Source organism: Schistocerca nitens, chromosome 8 (assembly GCF_023898315.1).
Source record: "Schistocerca nitens isolate TAMUIC-IGC-003100 chromosome 8, iqSchNite1.1, whole genome shotgun sequence".
Lineage (NCBI taxonomy): Eukaryota > Metazoa > Arthropoda > Insecta > Orthoptera > Acrididae > Schistocerca > Schistocerca nitens.
In genome coordinates, this window is record NC_064621.1 from 602,229,918 (window position 1) to 602,246,367 (window position 16,450).

The window sequence follows — 16,450 nt, forward strand, 5'->3', positions numbered from 1 at the left end:
TGTTGCAAGGAAGTCCTCAGGCCATTCCCCTTTGTCATATACCTTGTTACAGAGGTAAACTATTTCTTTTCTTGCCTTGTTTCCCAGACTCTTCAACAGTTCTGCTGGCAAATCATCAATACCACATGCCTTCCTATTCTTCATCACCTTCAGCGCCTTTTCTACTTCTGCTTCCAAGATGGTGAATCCCTTTCCATCTTCCGGCACATATTGCTCCTCTTCAACATTAATTTCGCTTTGTATTTCATCCCCCTTATACAGACATTCAATGTATTCTTGCCATCTGTTCAAAACATGTGGTTACTCTGCTAGAGTACCATCTGCTCTTTATATTTCCATGTTATTCCTCTTTCTTTTATGTTCAAAAACTATCTCACTAGCCAGCCTATACATCATTTCATACTTGCCCTCTTTCTCCATTTTCTCTATTTTGTGGCATTTCTGTTTCATTCATTTTTTCCCTTGCTTCTTCAGTTTCTCTTCTTAATTCTTTTTTCAGTTTCCTGTACCTCTTTTTGCCTTCTTCAGATTCTACATTTTCCACTTTCTCCGCTCTTCCATCTTTTTCAACATGTTTTCTGTTATCCATTCTTTCCTGGTACTTTGGGATACTCTAACTCCTAGTATTTCTTTGGCAGCATCTCTATGCTGGCTGGTTAGCATATATACCTGTATCAACACCAAATCTTTTGAACTACCCTTCAGTCTTCCATCAATATATTGTACTTTCATTACCTAATTTTTCAGCTTTTGTCCTATCAATATTCCTACCCTGTTTTTAACACTCTTGATTTCCCCTGAGTAAAAGAGCTTATAATCTCCACTTTCTATCTCGCCATTCTCTCCCCATCTCATTTCACACAAACCGAGGGCATCTAATCTGTTCCTTTCCATCTCCTTTTTTGCATTCTCTAGCTTTCCTGCTTGCAGTAGTGTCCTCACATTCCATGTCCCAATTCTTATCTTTCCTTCCTTCACTGTCTCTTTCTTCCTTTTGAATATGTCTACTCTCAATGTGTTCCCCTCCCAGAGATCAGAATGAGGGGAAGTTTTAACTCTGGAATCTTTCACATGGAGAGACATACCACGTACTGCTTGGGAATGTAATGTGGTAGTTTCCCATTACTTTCCACATAGGCAGTAGGATGCCCAGCCTAAAATCAGCCGCTCACTACGAGTCAGATGCTGTCTGTAGCCGCCCCTCTGGGGTACAGTTACTACTTGTACTCTTTGTACCCAAAGAGAAAAGGTGCCTCTTCTGCCAGCTTCACCATTCCAAAAGACTCTTTCTCTGCTGTTGCTGCTGTTGAGGTCTTACGCATATAATGGGAAATAACAGGAAAAAGACATGGTGAGGACAGGTTTGGGACAGGAAAGGGGGAGCAATAGGCTGTTGTGGGACACACTTTGTCTGGTTCCTCCCCTTTGGCCTGTCCGGCTTGGGTGACCCTTCTGGTAGCTAAGCTACCGCTGGCATAGCCCTCCGGATCCAGAGCATGCAAACCTCCTCGCCCACATAGACAGTGCTACGTTACAGACAGTGCTACATTAAGGCAGTGTCCCCTGAGGAGGACTCAAATCTCACACACTGTGAATGTCTGTAGCCCACAAAATCTGGAGTATTTCTGACAAATTAAAACTGTGGAAGATCAGGACTCAAACTCAGATATAAGCCTTTTATGGGCAGCGAACAACAAATCTTACTGTTTGAGCGTGCTTTACAGCCCAACTAGGGCATGTCAATTGGAGTGCACTGCTCCATGAGGATGGTATCAATGTTCACATCCTGGTCTGGCACACAGTTTCAACCTGTCACTGCTGTTTACTGCAGCATGTACTGTGCAACAGAGCACAGGTATGTCAACCATGCGATATTCTGCTGAGTGTCTGAATAATAAGCTTCATTGGCTGTTTCACCTTGCACAGTGATCTGTAAAATCTATAATTTTACTGAATTAACCAAGTCCTCCAAAATTATGAACAAAGTAGGACCCAGGTACATGCTATAGCACTGCACTAGCAGCTGTACTTCAGAAGGTGTATTTAGCTATATGCATGTTTCATTTGCCTTTTTCAAGTTCTTTTATGATGTAAATGGTGATTTATTTCTTCCTTAAGATTATATTGATTAGTATTGACTTTTTGGTTGCTTTTGATATTATGATACTTAATGGCATATCAGTGTCCTAACATAAATACAGAATGGGGAGGATGAGGGGGAGTGAAAAGGGTGATGGTGCTGAGATAATTTTTTACATCACTTACATATACCATAAACAGAAATGATCCTACACATCCCCGAGATAGGCCAGATGCAACTTTTGTTGGTGAAGAATATCTGCTGTCCAGGATGACATATGGAATTCTAAGTTATAACAATGTGTCACAAAAGTGTCAAATAACTAAACAGAATGCAGTGAAGTAATGAAATGATCTTTTGTAGGATCACAGATCTTGCATATAATGTCATTCTCTTGAACACAACAATTAAATGTTCACGGTGAATCAAAGAGAAAAATATTGTTTCACATTACCTTACTCCCATACCAATATGGTTGTTACATCCATCACACCAGATATTGTATGGCATCTCAAAGCGAATGATGAGGATTCCCATGTGCAACTTGCGAGCACGTTCTCGCAAGGCATGGGTTCCCAAGAATTTATTAAGTCCACCTTTTTTGGGATCATAGTCAGGTGGATAGTACAAATTGGTTCCTTTCCGTTCACCCATTCTTTACAGGAGCTGAAAAATATTAAATATGACAGTTCTCATTAAAGATAAATGAGAGAGTTGCCTTTTTCATGTGAGCTTTGTGTGACTGGCATAATAGGAAGGGGGTAAATCACATAATGGCAACAATGACAGTCATCCAAAAATAAAATACAATGTAATGGAGCCAGTGAAACACAATTATAACTATTTTGTTATTTAGTTCCATGGATCATGTTCACCCAATAGTTCATTACAAAGTGGAACATGATGTTTCCAGAAATACACCCAATATTTAATTACAATGTGGAACATGATGTTTCCAGAAATATTTTACTGTTGCTCAAAATGAACGCGTGAATTGTACACTCAAAGTGACTTGTAAGATACATTATGTTATCAAAAGTATCCTGATATCCATTGCTGTTGTAAAGATGACCACCTTTGTAACTAATACCACTTAGGGCCTTGTATTATAATAATGTTTTATTTATGAGGTAGGTTTTTCTCCATTTACAAACTTTTTTTTCCATTTACTAATACCTTGAAGGAATAATGAAGAACAGTTGTCTGGTTTCTGGATGAATTGATTTGGTGTGTAACTGATGTTCTCATTCAACACAAAGGTATTTGATTTTTTTTTTTGTTTTTTTTTTTTTGTTTGAGAGGCTTAATCTTGCATTTTTGTAAGTGTAAATTCATTAAGTCTGTAGTGGAGTAGTTGCTCATTTGTTTCGTTTAGCAAGCCAGTCAGTCAGGCTCCAGCTCTCAGCTGATAACTGAGTACAACTACAGAATGGCAAGTTAAGCGTGTATCTTTTTCTGTGTTTTCCTCATAGTATATTTATTAAATTCTGTGCATGTTTCTCTGTTTAAGAGGTTTAATCTCGTCTTTTTGTAAATGTAAATTCATTCAGTCTGTAGCGCAATAGCTGCTCACTGAACAGCCATGTACGTAGCTCATTAACGAATCACTGTCCATTGGTGACATATCAGGACGGCAGGAAGTTGCGTATCTAGAATTGTCTGCTTCTATAGTCCACTTATTCAGTTAATTTTGCTAGGATGGCTAAGATGTGTGCATACTGTGTGCAGATGCAGGAGGTGGTGGACACAGTTTGTGAACAGCTGAATGTGCTTTTGGTTCCGGTCAGTCACCTTCAAGCTACTGCCTCAGGGTGCAGGAGTGGTGGAGAGAATCTGGCGCATCACGTAGGGCACCTCAGGCATCTCTTGTTTTGCCCATGGGCTCTGCTTCCAAGGCACCTCCTAGTGCACCTCATGTGGTGGACCCACCCTCACAGCAGGGAGAGTGAAGGGTGATAATGCGTTCGTGTCACTCAAGGCAGATGGTCAATGTGGAGATTGGGTGCCTGGCCTTGCCCATTCGCCCTGTGAGTGGACATATGGCTGCTTCTTCAGTAGTGTCCAAGCAGGTGTACAAAGCAGGAGTTTACTAGTTACTGGGAGTTACAATGTTAGGCACATTATGGAGCCCCTTAGGCAGATAGTGTTCAGGGCCAGAAAGAAAGCCAACGTGCACTCAGTATGTCCGCTGGGGAGCCTCATCCGAGATGTGGAGGCAGCCGTGCCTGTGGCTATGGAGCACGCAGGATGCAGTCATCTGTGTGTTGTGGCTAATGTTGGCCAATGATGCCTGTTGCATGGGTTCTGAGGCAATCCTCAGTATGTACAGGTGACTGGCAGAGGCGGTGAAGACTGCTAACCTCGCGCTCGCGGTGCAAGCAGAGCTCGCAATATACAGCATCATTCTCAGAGTTCTCTTTGGTTTGGAGCGGAATGGAGGGTCTCAATCAATGACTTCGTCGACTCTGCGACGGTCTTGGCTGCAGATTCCTAGACCTGTGTTATTGTGTGGGGATTTGTAGGATTCCCCTTGATAGGTCAGGTGTGCACTACACAAAGGAAGCAGCTACTCGGGTATCGGAGTACTTGTGGAGTGTACATGAGGGGTTTTTAGGCTCGGCAGTAGTTTGAGGTGCTCTGGTGAACACTCGGTAGTCGATATGCAGAAAAGGAAGTTGAATGGTGTTCAGAATAAAGACACTTCAACTTTCACAATTTTATCAGTAAACTGTCGAGGTATTCATAATAAAGTTTCCGAATCTACTGCCCTCAAAGAACGTTCTCGTGATCAAATTATTCTTGGGACTGGAAGCTGGCTCGAAACCTGAAGCAGAAAGCTCTGAGATATTTAGTGATTCGTGGAATGTAGATCAGAAAGACAGATTAGAAGCCAGAGGAGGGAGAGTGTTCACTGCAGTTCACAATTATATTGTCTCTATTGTGGTCGAAGTTGAGTGTGACAGTGAAGTCATCTGGTTATGTATAACAGGTGTCGGTGAAACCAAGTTGTTGGATGTTTTTACAAGCCATCCGATCCTGCTGTGACAGTTCTAGAAAGCGTTGCCACAAGTTTCCCCAAGTGAAATTTCCTGATATTTTCCTGATTCCCAGACAAGTTTTAGTATTTTTCCCTGACAAATTTTGAGATCTCAAGGGTAAGTAAAGATATAAGGTGACAAAAAAAAGGGAGGGAGGAAGAACTTCATATTCCTCCCCATGTGAGCAAAAATCTTAAGTACTAACATCAACATCTTTTGTAATGAACTGTTTTTAGACACATAAAGCAAGCCAAATGGTATATGTGTTTTATTAAGACCACTGTTTTTATTTTATTTCAATAAAATGAAACACGTCTGGTGGCAAAAATACAAATTCCTTGGAGTTGCAAGACAGATTTAAATACCTTCAATGATTTCAGAAATATCCTCAGAAAAAAGTAGCCCTCTCGAAAAACACAGGGAAGAGTTGTGTAAACCAAAACTACAGGTGACCACCAATAAAATGTCGGTTCTGCTATTTTCGTTATTGTCGGTTATTACCCACTGTGTTATGTCTATTATTTGACAGGTATCATGAGATTTTTCTTTGAAGAAATATATGAGTATATAGCGTATAAACTGCCAGTGACTACCACAATTTTCTTCTAATATATAAACTACTTTCAAAGTGCCAAAATGAACTACAATTAATAAAATGTCTATAAAATGCCACACTGTATACTGTAATTGTGGTGAGACAGTCACAATTCCTGAAATCCATCACCCGTGGCCTCTTGCCTGCTGAGGAGCACCTCGGTCCTGTGTCTATAGATAAGCCACAAAAATCCACCGCATTACGCCACACACAAACAGAGCCGGCCTGCAGGTAGATTAATGAGACTTAATCCGATGGGCAGTGCCTGCACATTAGTGGGAAATTATGGGCTTCAGATTGGCATGCTCAATCTGTTAGAGATACCCACAGAAATGGCCTGCGGTTTTGGACTGTCGCTGGAATCCACTCGTGTGGCCAGCTATTCACACATCACAGACAGCACGTTGATGAAATGAGACCACGGTGATCAATCCGAGCAACAGATAACTTGCACAAATACTCTGAGAATCAATACTAATGAGGATAACGATGAGCCACAGGTAGGCATGTAGAAAAGACAATCACACTCTCACAACTAAATTTTCGGCCATAGTGTTTGTCAGAAAACAAGAGCACATACACATTCACACAATCACTCAGACACAACTCATGCACACACGACTGCAATTTCTGGGCACTGCGTCAACAATCTCTGAGAATCAAATCCAAACAAACCACTCCTCGTGCCTCACAGCCTCTCACTGGCAGCTGCTAGGCTAGCAGCAAGAAGTGGTGGCAGCACTGACTGCAATCTGAGGGGAGAAGTAGGAAGGGGAGAAGCAGTAAGAATGAGGGAGCAGGGAAGCAGCGCATGTTCTCTGTTGTACCCAGCCAACAATTATGCATGACATCTCTGTAAACAAACCAATTCATCTACTGAGACAAAAACGAGATTTTTTCCGGTGTTTGTCTTTTTTTTTTCCAAATTTCTCTGATATTTTCTCGATTTCCCTGACACGCATGAAATTCTCAGATTTACAGGGCTTGTGGCAACCCTGTAGAGTCATTCAAAGACTGTCTATGGTCAGTGGCATGTAAATACCCAGATCATGCATTACTAGTTGGAGGTGACTTTAACTCACCGAGTATAGACTGGGATGTTTATGGAGTCATAGACAGTCGTGCAAGGAACTTTTGAATATGTTTTCTGAAAACTGTCTTGAGCACCTAATTCAGCAGCCCACATGCAGCGGAAATATCTTAGACCTTGTAGCTACAAATAGGACAGACCTTATTGATAACGTCGGTATAGAAATCGAAATTAGCGATAACGGTGTCATAGAAACTATGATTACGAAAGTTAATAAATCAGTCGAGAAGGCTAGGACAGGGTTTCTGCTAGATAGAGCAGATAAGCAGTTATTAGCATTTCACTTATGACAGTGAATTGGCATTACTTCTTTCCTGTACGATGGATGTAGAGGAATTATAGGCAAAGTTTAAGCAGATTGTAAATCGTGGTCTGGAGAGTTATGTGGCTAATAAGTGGGTACAGAATGGAAAAGACCCACCATGGTTTATAATGAAATTTGGCACATGCTGAGGATATGCACAAAGCATACAAGAACTACCACCATCACACCTCAGCAAAAGATCTGCAGAGAACCCGAGAAAGTAGTACGTAAAATCGCTAAGTGTGTCTAAGGCTTCCATTCAGTCCCTTGTTGATCAATGTAGTGTGGCAGTTGGAGACAGCGAAATGAAATCTTACAAACATACCATCATTTGACTATCGGATGACATAGTAATAAGCATACCTGGCATAGAGAAACAACTGAAAAATTTGAAAGCAAATAAAATCATCAGGTCTGGATGGAATCCCAGTTCAATTTTACAAAGAGTAATCTACGGCATGGACCCCTTAGCTTGCTTGCATTTATCATGAATTTCTCACCCACCACAGAGTCCCGAGCAAATGGAAGAAAGCACACGTGACTCTAGTATAAACTTCTGCTTTCTGCAGAATACTTGAACGTATTCTCAATTCGAGTATAATAAACTTTCTTGAGACTAAGAAGTTTATGTCCACAAATCAGCACGGTTTTAGAAAGCATTGCTTCTGCAAAATGCCTTTTTCTCACGTGACATACCGAGAACTATGGATGAAGGGAAACAGGTAGATTCCATATTTCTAGATTTCCAGAAAGCATTTGACACAGTGCACCACTGGAGGCTGTTAAAAAAGGTACGAGCATATGGAATAAGTTCACAGTTATGTCTGTGGCTCAAAGACTTCTTAAATAATAGAATCCAGTACGTTGCCCTCAATGGTGAGTGTTTGTCAGAGACAAGGGTATCTTCAGGAGTGCCCCAGGAAAGTGTGATAGGACTGCTGTTGTTCTCTGAAGACATACACGATTTGACGAACTGGGTGGACAACAATCTGCGGTTGTTTGCTGATGATGCCGTGGTGTACGGTAAGGTGTCAATGTTGAATGACTGTAGGAAGATGCAAGACAACTTAGACAAATGGCAGCTAGCACTAAATGTGGAAAAATGTAAGTTAATGTAGATGAGTAGAAGATCAAACCTGTAATGTACGAATACAGTTTTACTAGTATCCTGCATGACACAGTCGTTTAAATATCTGGGCATAACATTGCAAAGCGATATGAGGTGGAACGAGCATGTGAGAACTGTGGTAGGGAAGGTGAGTAGTCAACTTCGGTTTATTGGGAGAAATTTTGGAAAGAGTGTTTCACCTGTAGTCTTCAATACTGCTCGAGTGTTTGGGATCCGTAACAGGTCAGATTGAAGGAAGTCATCGAAGCAATTGCGAGGCAAGCTGCTAGATTTGTTGCTGGTAGGTTCGAGCAACATGTAAGTGTTACAGAGATGCTTCAGGAACATAAAAGGGTACCACTGGAGGAAAGGTGATGTTCTTCTCGAGAAACACTAATGAGGAAATTTAGAGAACAGGCATCTGAAGACAACTGCCAAACGATTCTACTGTGGCCGTCATACACTGCACATGAGGACCACGAAGATAAGACACGAGAAATTAGCGCTCATACAGAGGCATATAGACAGTCGCTTTTCCTTGTTCTATTTGTGAGTGGAACACTAACGTAAATGACTAGTAGTGGTACAGGGTACCCTCTGCCACGCGACATACGGTGGCTTGCAGGGTATCTATGTAGATGAAGATGTAGATGTAGATATAGACAGGCAAGTTAATTTTCTGCAGACCACTCCATTTGTTCGATCTACAACGGAATACAAAACTAAGGTAGCAATGGCATGTGGAAAAGCTAGCCATAAAGCTAAGTTTTGACTGCTTTGTAATTAGAAACCTCTCTTAATGTGTTACCCTCCATGTGCTATTGTTAGCATACTTTCATTCAGTTTTGTACTGTAGCATTTGTCCCATAAGGATATTTGGTAATGCTGCTTACCAAAGATCCAACATGTCTTCAGGAGCCTCGTTTTTATACTCAACTGCCAACACCTTTACTCCGTAATAGTATTTGTGGTTCATAATAATTGTGAATTTAGGACTGACTGTGAAATTCACAGTCATAATACTAAAAGCAAAAGTAATTCCCATACAGATTATGCATCCCTGTCTAGGATTCAGAAACGGCTTTTGTATTTTGCTGCAGAAATCTTTTACAGGCTCCTGAAGACATCTACATCCATACTCACCAAACCATGGTGAAGTGGGTGGCAAACATTACTTCCCATTTGATTCGTACATAGAGTGCAAGACGGGCAGATACTTATATGTCTGTGGCTGTGCTGTAATTAGTCTGTAGCAAACTCAATTCACAGCTCCCTCCACAACTCTCAGATTGTGAACGACAAATGCCAGGAAGACTGCGCTCTCCAGCAATCGGCACATAGCTACCTGCTGTAGCACGAGGATCAGTGCACGTGCAGTTGTCAGGCTCGCATCATCAGGAACAACTGATACAACAGCCGCAGCAACTACTGTGTGATCAGCAGCAGCTAGCAGAAGAGATGGCTGCACTGCAACAGTGACACCAGGAGCTACGAACACGGCCCAAACCAAAGGAGCAATCTACGGTGCAACTTCCAAGTGTTGCTGCAGTCGCAAGCCAGGAAAGCGCATGTCTGGCTACCCTTACTGCTTTTATTACGTGCCACCATCCCCTGGGAGTCTTCCAGCAGCACAGGTGAAACACATAGCATTTAAAGCACCAACCTTCTGGACAGATTACTCATCACTTTGGTTCACACAGATCGAGACTCCACCAAACGTGCACAAATGGTGGCACTACTGGACAGCTACTCTGCCAATGAGCTTAGCAACATCATCACAAACCTGTCTGTCCCTGGAAAGTATGAGTTACTAAATGTCTAGCTCATTCAGCAGCTTTCCCTTTCTAGCACTCAATGCTTAGGACAACTGTTGCACAGGGAGGGAATTGGTGACACCTCTGCACCTTGACAGGAATGGACATTCTGGACCCATTCCTATGGCCCACATGAATATTTTGCTTGCCAGAGATGCACTGCTCTTCACTCTCAGTAATGCAAGAGGTGAACTTCAGCAGGTGTTTACAAAAATACACATCGCAGACAAGCTGGATGACGTCATCTCTCATCTAAATGGGTAGACATGGCATGTTACAGCCCTCAGTGTATATAAACAATGAGATCACACACCATCACACGGAAAATTCAGTGTGCACTCCTTGCCCTTGCCAGACCAGAGTGAGAGTGTTTTTGCCACCTTTGTTTTGGTGAAAGAACACATTGGTGCAGATTGTCATGTCCATGGGTAGAAAATGTGAATGGCAGCTTCCCAAGCTTGGGAGGCAAGTCTGCCAGCAACAGCAGCCTGGCAAGTATCACAACATTTATTGGTAACAGAGACAACCACCAAGATGGATACCGGCTCGGACACATGCATTTTTCCCGAGTGCCTGTTGCGGTACCCATGAGCGTATGTAAATCACAACTTAACAGCTGCAAATGGTTCACACATTGCAATATGTGAGCCTATGACTTCAAATTTGAACATTTGTTTATGTAAGTCATTCGAATTGCAATTTATAGTTGCAGATTTGAGCAGTACTATCATAGAGCTGGATTTCCTGTGCTATGGCCTCATCCTGGATGTGAGGAATGTTTCCATTCTGGGCCACATCAGGTCATTGATGTTTGGATGCCAGCCTGCATTGTGCAGTGATCCATCAGAACACTTCCTTGTCACATCACCGCCACTGGCTTGCCGGCCAGATGAGTTTCTGCCAACCACACAGCCCGTGGAGCACTGTCTTCGTCCCACATCTCAACAGTGCACCACATCAGGACCACACGTATCCTATTTCCTCTGGACCACAGCTGGCCCCTGATAAGCTCTGCATCACTAAATCAGGATTTGATGCAATGACCCGAGCAGGCACAACATGACCATCAGAAAGCAACTGGGTTTCTTCCCTTCATCTGACACTGAAGAAACTAGATGGCTGGCACCCCTGTGGTGGCTATAGTGGACTCAACACTAGGACAATTGTCACATCAGAGATTCTGCATGCTAACTGATGGGGCACGCCATTTTCTCAACGTTGGGCTTAGTGGGAGTCTGTAACAAAATACTTGAGGCAACAGAGGATATCCATAAAACCACAATAATAACACCCTTTGGACTATCTGAATTCCCATACATGTCATACGACCTTCAGAATGCGACACAGACTTTTCAGTACTTTATTAATCAAGTTTGCTTTGCACACTTAGATGATATGTTCATGGAATCACCATCCACACGAGAACATGAAAGACAATCTATACATGGTTTTCTGAAGGTTTGGTGACTATGGAACACTCATAAATCTGGCTAAATGCATCATGGGCACTAACAAAGTGAATTCCTGTGATTTCAGGTTACTGCGATTGGTATGTATCTGGCAGCTGAGCACATCACTGCACCTACATGTTAGCTGGCCCCACAACTGGCGCGCAAAATGTATTATTACCTGGGTATCATAAACTTTTACTGTCATTTTTCCAGACAGCATTTGAAGCCAGCAAGACACGCCTCATGCAAGCCGACCTCCTTGCGCATCCAATCACCGGTGCCCCAGACACCTCATTCCGCGCTGTCGGTGCCATGCTGTAACATAATGTAAATGCACCCTGGCTCTCTTGGTTTTCTTCTCCAAGAAGATCACAGAGTAGCTGTGCTCTTGACCACTATTGTACACAGAACTTCTGGCACTCTATGAAGTAATTAGATAAATCACTATACATACAGATCATCGACCACTGACTTTCGCAGCCATGAAATAACTATCCTCCAGTGCAAATCGACCAACTAAATTTTATGTCACGATTTGCAATAAATATTCAGCAACTGGTTCGAAGAATATCAATGCTGAGACTTTGTCTAGAGTAGAAAGCATTTTCACATCTTTTGCTGAGCTGATAGCAGTGTAAAATGATGATGTGCAGTTAAAGGACCTGCTGCAAGGCAAGACGGCCCTGCAAGGCACTGAGAAGCTGATATACAGCAATGAGTCAGCAGGCTAACAGCGGCCATATGCGCCTGCCCTTCTACAACAATGAATATTTGAGTCACCACATGCACACGACCATCCGGTAATCCACACTACGAGGGCACTAGTAACATAGCATTTTGTGTGACTCTGTATACAGGACTGCTGTACGTGAACGAAGACCTACACCCCCCACCAGGAGTGCAAAGTAATACGACATGTACGAGTTCCACTTGAAACTTTTGATGTCCCATAGACACAATTCTTACACATCCCTGTGGACATGGTAGCACAATTCCTTGTTGCATGTAACAACCAATACCTCCTCACTGTGATTAATAGATATAACAGCTGGCCGGAGGTATTCCCACTGGAAATATAAAACTGGACATATTCCGACTGGAAACATAAAACTCCTGAGAATGTGGGATGCACTTTCATGTGTGGTTGGACTTCATGTTTTGTCTGTCCCCAGCAGGAGACTTCAACTATGACAACTATGATTGGTGATGGGAAAATATTTCGTGCAAGGGCCTGGCTGTAAGAGATACAAATGAAAAGGACTTCACTACATCATTCAGCCACAAACAGCATTGTGGAGTGCCTATATTGTTATTTGAAGGCCACTACAGTGTGACCCATGATGGATTCATAGATTGAAGTCCACTCAGTAGTGTTGCTGGGACTTCACAGTGCATTAAAAGAAGACCTGCAGACGTTTCCAGAGGCAAATGGAGGCCATGTGACCGACTGGAACTACACAGTACGGAAAATGGGCACAGACCTAGCAATGATGAAGTACATTTTCCTCTCACACATCCCACTGTGCACATCACTGGAGCCACCTCACCAAGGTCCATTCACAGTGACAGAACAAAATGATACAACACTCACTCTCCACATTAAATGGGTGGACACAGAAATGTCCACTAACTCGTGCAAGCCAACCTATCTAAGTGCAGAAAACACTGCTGAAATGCAAGTCACCACTGGACACAGAACACACACTGTCGCAGCCAGCAGTGATACAATGTCATCCAGCACAGCCAACCTGAAAACTGACCGACCACAGCCCACCCATATGCAGCAGCCAACTTGCAACACCAGCTGCCCCACCAGCATCTAGAGCCACAACAAAAACTCAATATTGACTAAAGGTATGGTTCTAATTTGATCTGGCAGACATTTCTTAGTTCAAGTTAGTTGAATATTTTTTTCTCCTTATGGGGTTGAGCTATAGCAACCTCAGTGCACAGTTCACTGCACACCTCTCTGCTGGCAACATCACAGACAACAAATGCTGGAAAGACAGAGCTCACCAGCAGTCAATATATTGCTACCTGCACGGCACAAAAATTGAAGCTCATGCATTGTCTGGCATGTGTTATGCAAAATAAGTAGTGGGACAATACTAGTATATTTTGTGATAGCAGTTTTTTTATCTTGGTGAACAGATCAATAAAGTGTCTTTATTTTTATGTAAAGTGTACTGTTTATTAAGTACCTACAAGCCTAGTCTTTTCTTTACAGTCTCTAAGAGAGTAACATGTAAGAAGCTGCAGCATATTTCTCTCTTAATACTAGTTCTTGAAACTTTCTAAGTTCTGATGGGCTTTTGTGGTATAGCTTGACATCATTTTCATTTGTCTGTTATTTCATGTTTTTAGCATTTCAGTGATACTCTTCTACAAAAAAAAATTAAATAAATAAAAAATGAAATAAAAACTATGACTTTTGTGGTGCCCTCCCTTGTATATGTTAAATATCCCTTGTTAGCCTCCAGAGTGTTCGCTGCTAAACCATAAGCCTTATCGACATGAGGAAAGGTATGTCAGACATGACCATTTAGTGCACAACAAAATATTAATGCAAAAATCCATGACAGGCCTGTCAAGCCAGTGGCAGTGCATCAGTACCGCTTTCAACAATCAAACAGGCCTTGGATCAAAATTAATAAGATCTATCAGGTATGAAGGCTAACATGGCTCCAATCAAAGATAGATTTGTCTGAAGAAAAATACAAGAATTGGCATTATTAATGATTTATCCTTAGAAAAAAATTCAGGAAATCACATGGATAATGACAGAGAGAAACATACCAATAATGAGACTAAGTGAAATGAGAATAAGGGGGAAATGTAGTAAGGTGCTCGTAAAAAGGATATAATATGTAGGGGGTCAGGAAGAGAGAAAATAAGAAACAGGGCCACAATAATAGTAGCTAAAGAAGTTATGAACAAAGTACTTAATGTGGAAATTGAGTCATCATCATCATTTAAGACTGATTATGCCTTTCAGCGTTGAGTGCAACAGGATAATTAAAGTTAAGGTAGAGATGGAAGCAAATATCCTTGATGTAAACCATGTTTATGCTCCCCAAACAGGATGTGAGCCAGATGAAAAGGAAGAGTTTATCAATAAACTGGAGGGTGCTGTAACATCTAAAAAGACTTTGACTATAGGAGACTTTAATATTACTGTTCGGAATGACAGAAGAGGATATGAAAAATCATAGGAAGCCACAGAGAAAATCACAGAAATGACGAAGGGGAGGTATAACTACACACAAGCCCACAGCTCATGGTGTAGTGGCTAGCGTTGCTGCCTCTGGATCATGGGGTCCTGGGTTTGATTCCCAACCGGGTTGGGAATTTTCTCTGCCCGGGGACTGGGTGTTCGTATTGTCCTCATCACCATCATCATCATCATCATCATCATCATCATCATCATCATCATCATTTGTGACAATGGCTAGATTGGACTGTGAAAAAAATTGGACTGTGTAAAAATTGGGACTTTGTACAGGCACTGATGACCTCACAGTTGAGCGCCCCACAAATCAAACATCATCATCAACAACAACAGACTTCTGAGAAGTAAGTGGATTGTTGATAATGGATGTTATAAGAAAAGAGATAGTACAAGTTTACCAGATACAGTTGAAATTTACTAAAGAAATCCATAACAAACTATGTAGTAATAAATGAAGAAATCATAAAATGCCTGACGGAAGTGAAAGTGATACCAAGCATTAATCTCGACACCAACCACACCCTACGAGTACATGAAGAACTTCAGGAAGGGTAAATATGAAGGGAAAAGATGGCAAATATCAAGTGCAGGAAACCTAAAGAGAGATAAGCCTAAGAGATATATGGGAAAAAGATTAAGACACAGCTTGCAAAAGATGACAGGGAGGGGCTAGAGGAAGAATGGAGGAGTTTCAAACAGGCATTAGTTAAGGCAGCACAGAAACAAGTGGAAGTACATAAAAAAAGTCAGACACAAAGAAACTCCTTGATGGAATAACAAAATTGCAGAAACAGTCACAAAGAAGAACAACATATGGAGAGAATGGTTCAAAAATAGAACGGAACACAACAGAGAGAAATGGAAATGACAAAACAGAGGAGCAAGGAAAATAATAGCATTGGCTAAGACGATATCTTGGGAAAAATCCACAAATGAAATAGAAAAGAATTTTAAGGATTATAAGATATTAAAGTGCATATTAGGTAACAGAAGGAAGCTAAAAGGAAATACTTCAAGAGTCACAATGAAGAAGGAAAACTGAGAGAAAGAAGTAGTTTTGAAAGTATGGAAAGGATACTTGCAAAATCTATATGGAAAGGATGAAACAAATATACATAATGAAAAACACACACACACACACACTAGAGAGTAAAAGATGTATAAATGGCCCGGTGAAACAGAAAGAGAAGATCTGCAAATGTTGGATGTAGAGAAAACTGTATTAGTAATGAAAAATAACAAAGCTCCCAGAGTAGATGACATCATAGTGGAAATTACCAAAGCTGCAGGACCTATAAGAATTCAATAGATGTATAGAATAATAGGAGAGCATGGACCTATGGGGTGATTCCTGATGATGGAACAAAGGCAATTTTAAGAAGGGCAACAAGGTGTTCTGTTAGAACTACAGATGAATAGCATTAATGCACTACTGTGTGAAGATTTATGGAAAGATAATGTAAAGAAAATCAGGGACAAAACAGAATCATAATTAACAGAAGAACAAAACGGATTTCAGCCTGGAAGATCAACTATAGAGGCCATGTCTACAGCTAGGCAGATAGTAGGAAAGGAATGGGGAATTTGGGGAACACATCACAGTTGAATTCATAGATATACAAAAGGCTTATTGTTTGAAGGGTGGATGTATGGCAAGGTCTGAGTAGACTGGGACAGTCAAAAGGAATGGAACTCAAAATCAGAAACACGTATAACAAACGCCTGAACCGTGTTATAACAG

At 41.5% G+C, this 16,450-nt stretch overlaps 1 protein-coding gene across 2 annotated transcripts in view; it reads right to left on the reverse strand.

The window, feature by feature from the left end:
* The window catches only part of LOC126198426 (coiled-coil domain-containing protein 130 homolog), a 109,104-nt gene that overhangs the window by 69,271 nt on the left and 23,383 nt on the right, over positions 1-16,450 (reverse strand). For both annotated transcript variants that reach the window (XM_049934734.1, XM_049934733.1), the window contains exon 2: positions 2,535-2,746. In XM_049934734.1, the coding sequence (XP_049790691.1) occupies positions 2,535-2,734 (200 nt within the window). In that variant the 5' untranslated portion in view covers positions 2,735-2,746. The remainder of the gene's footprint in view (positions 1-2,534; positions 2,747-16,450) is intronic.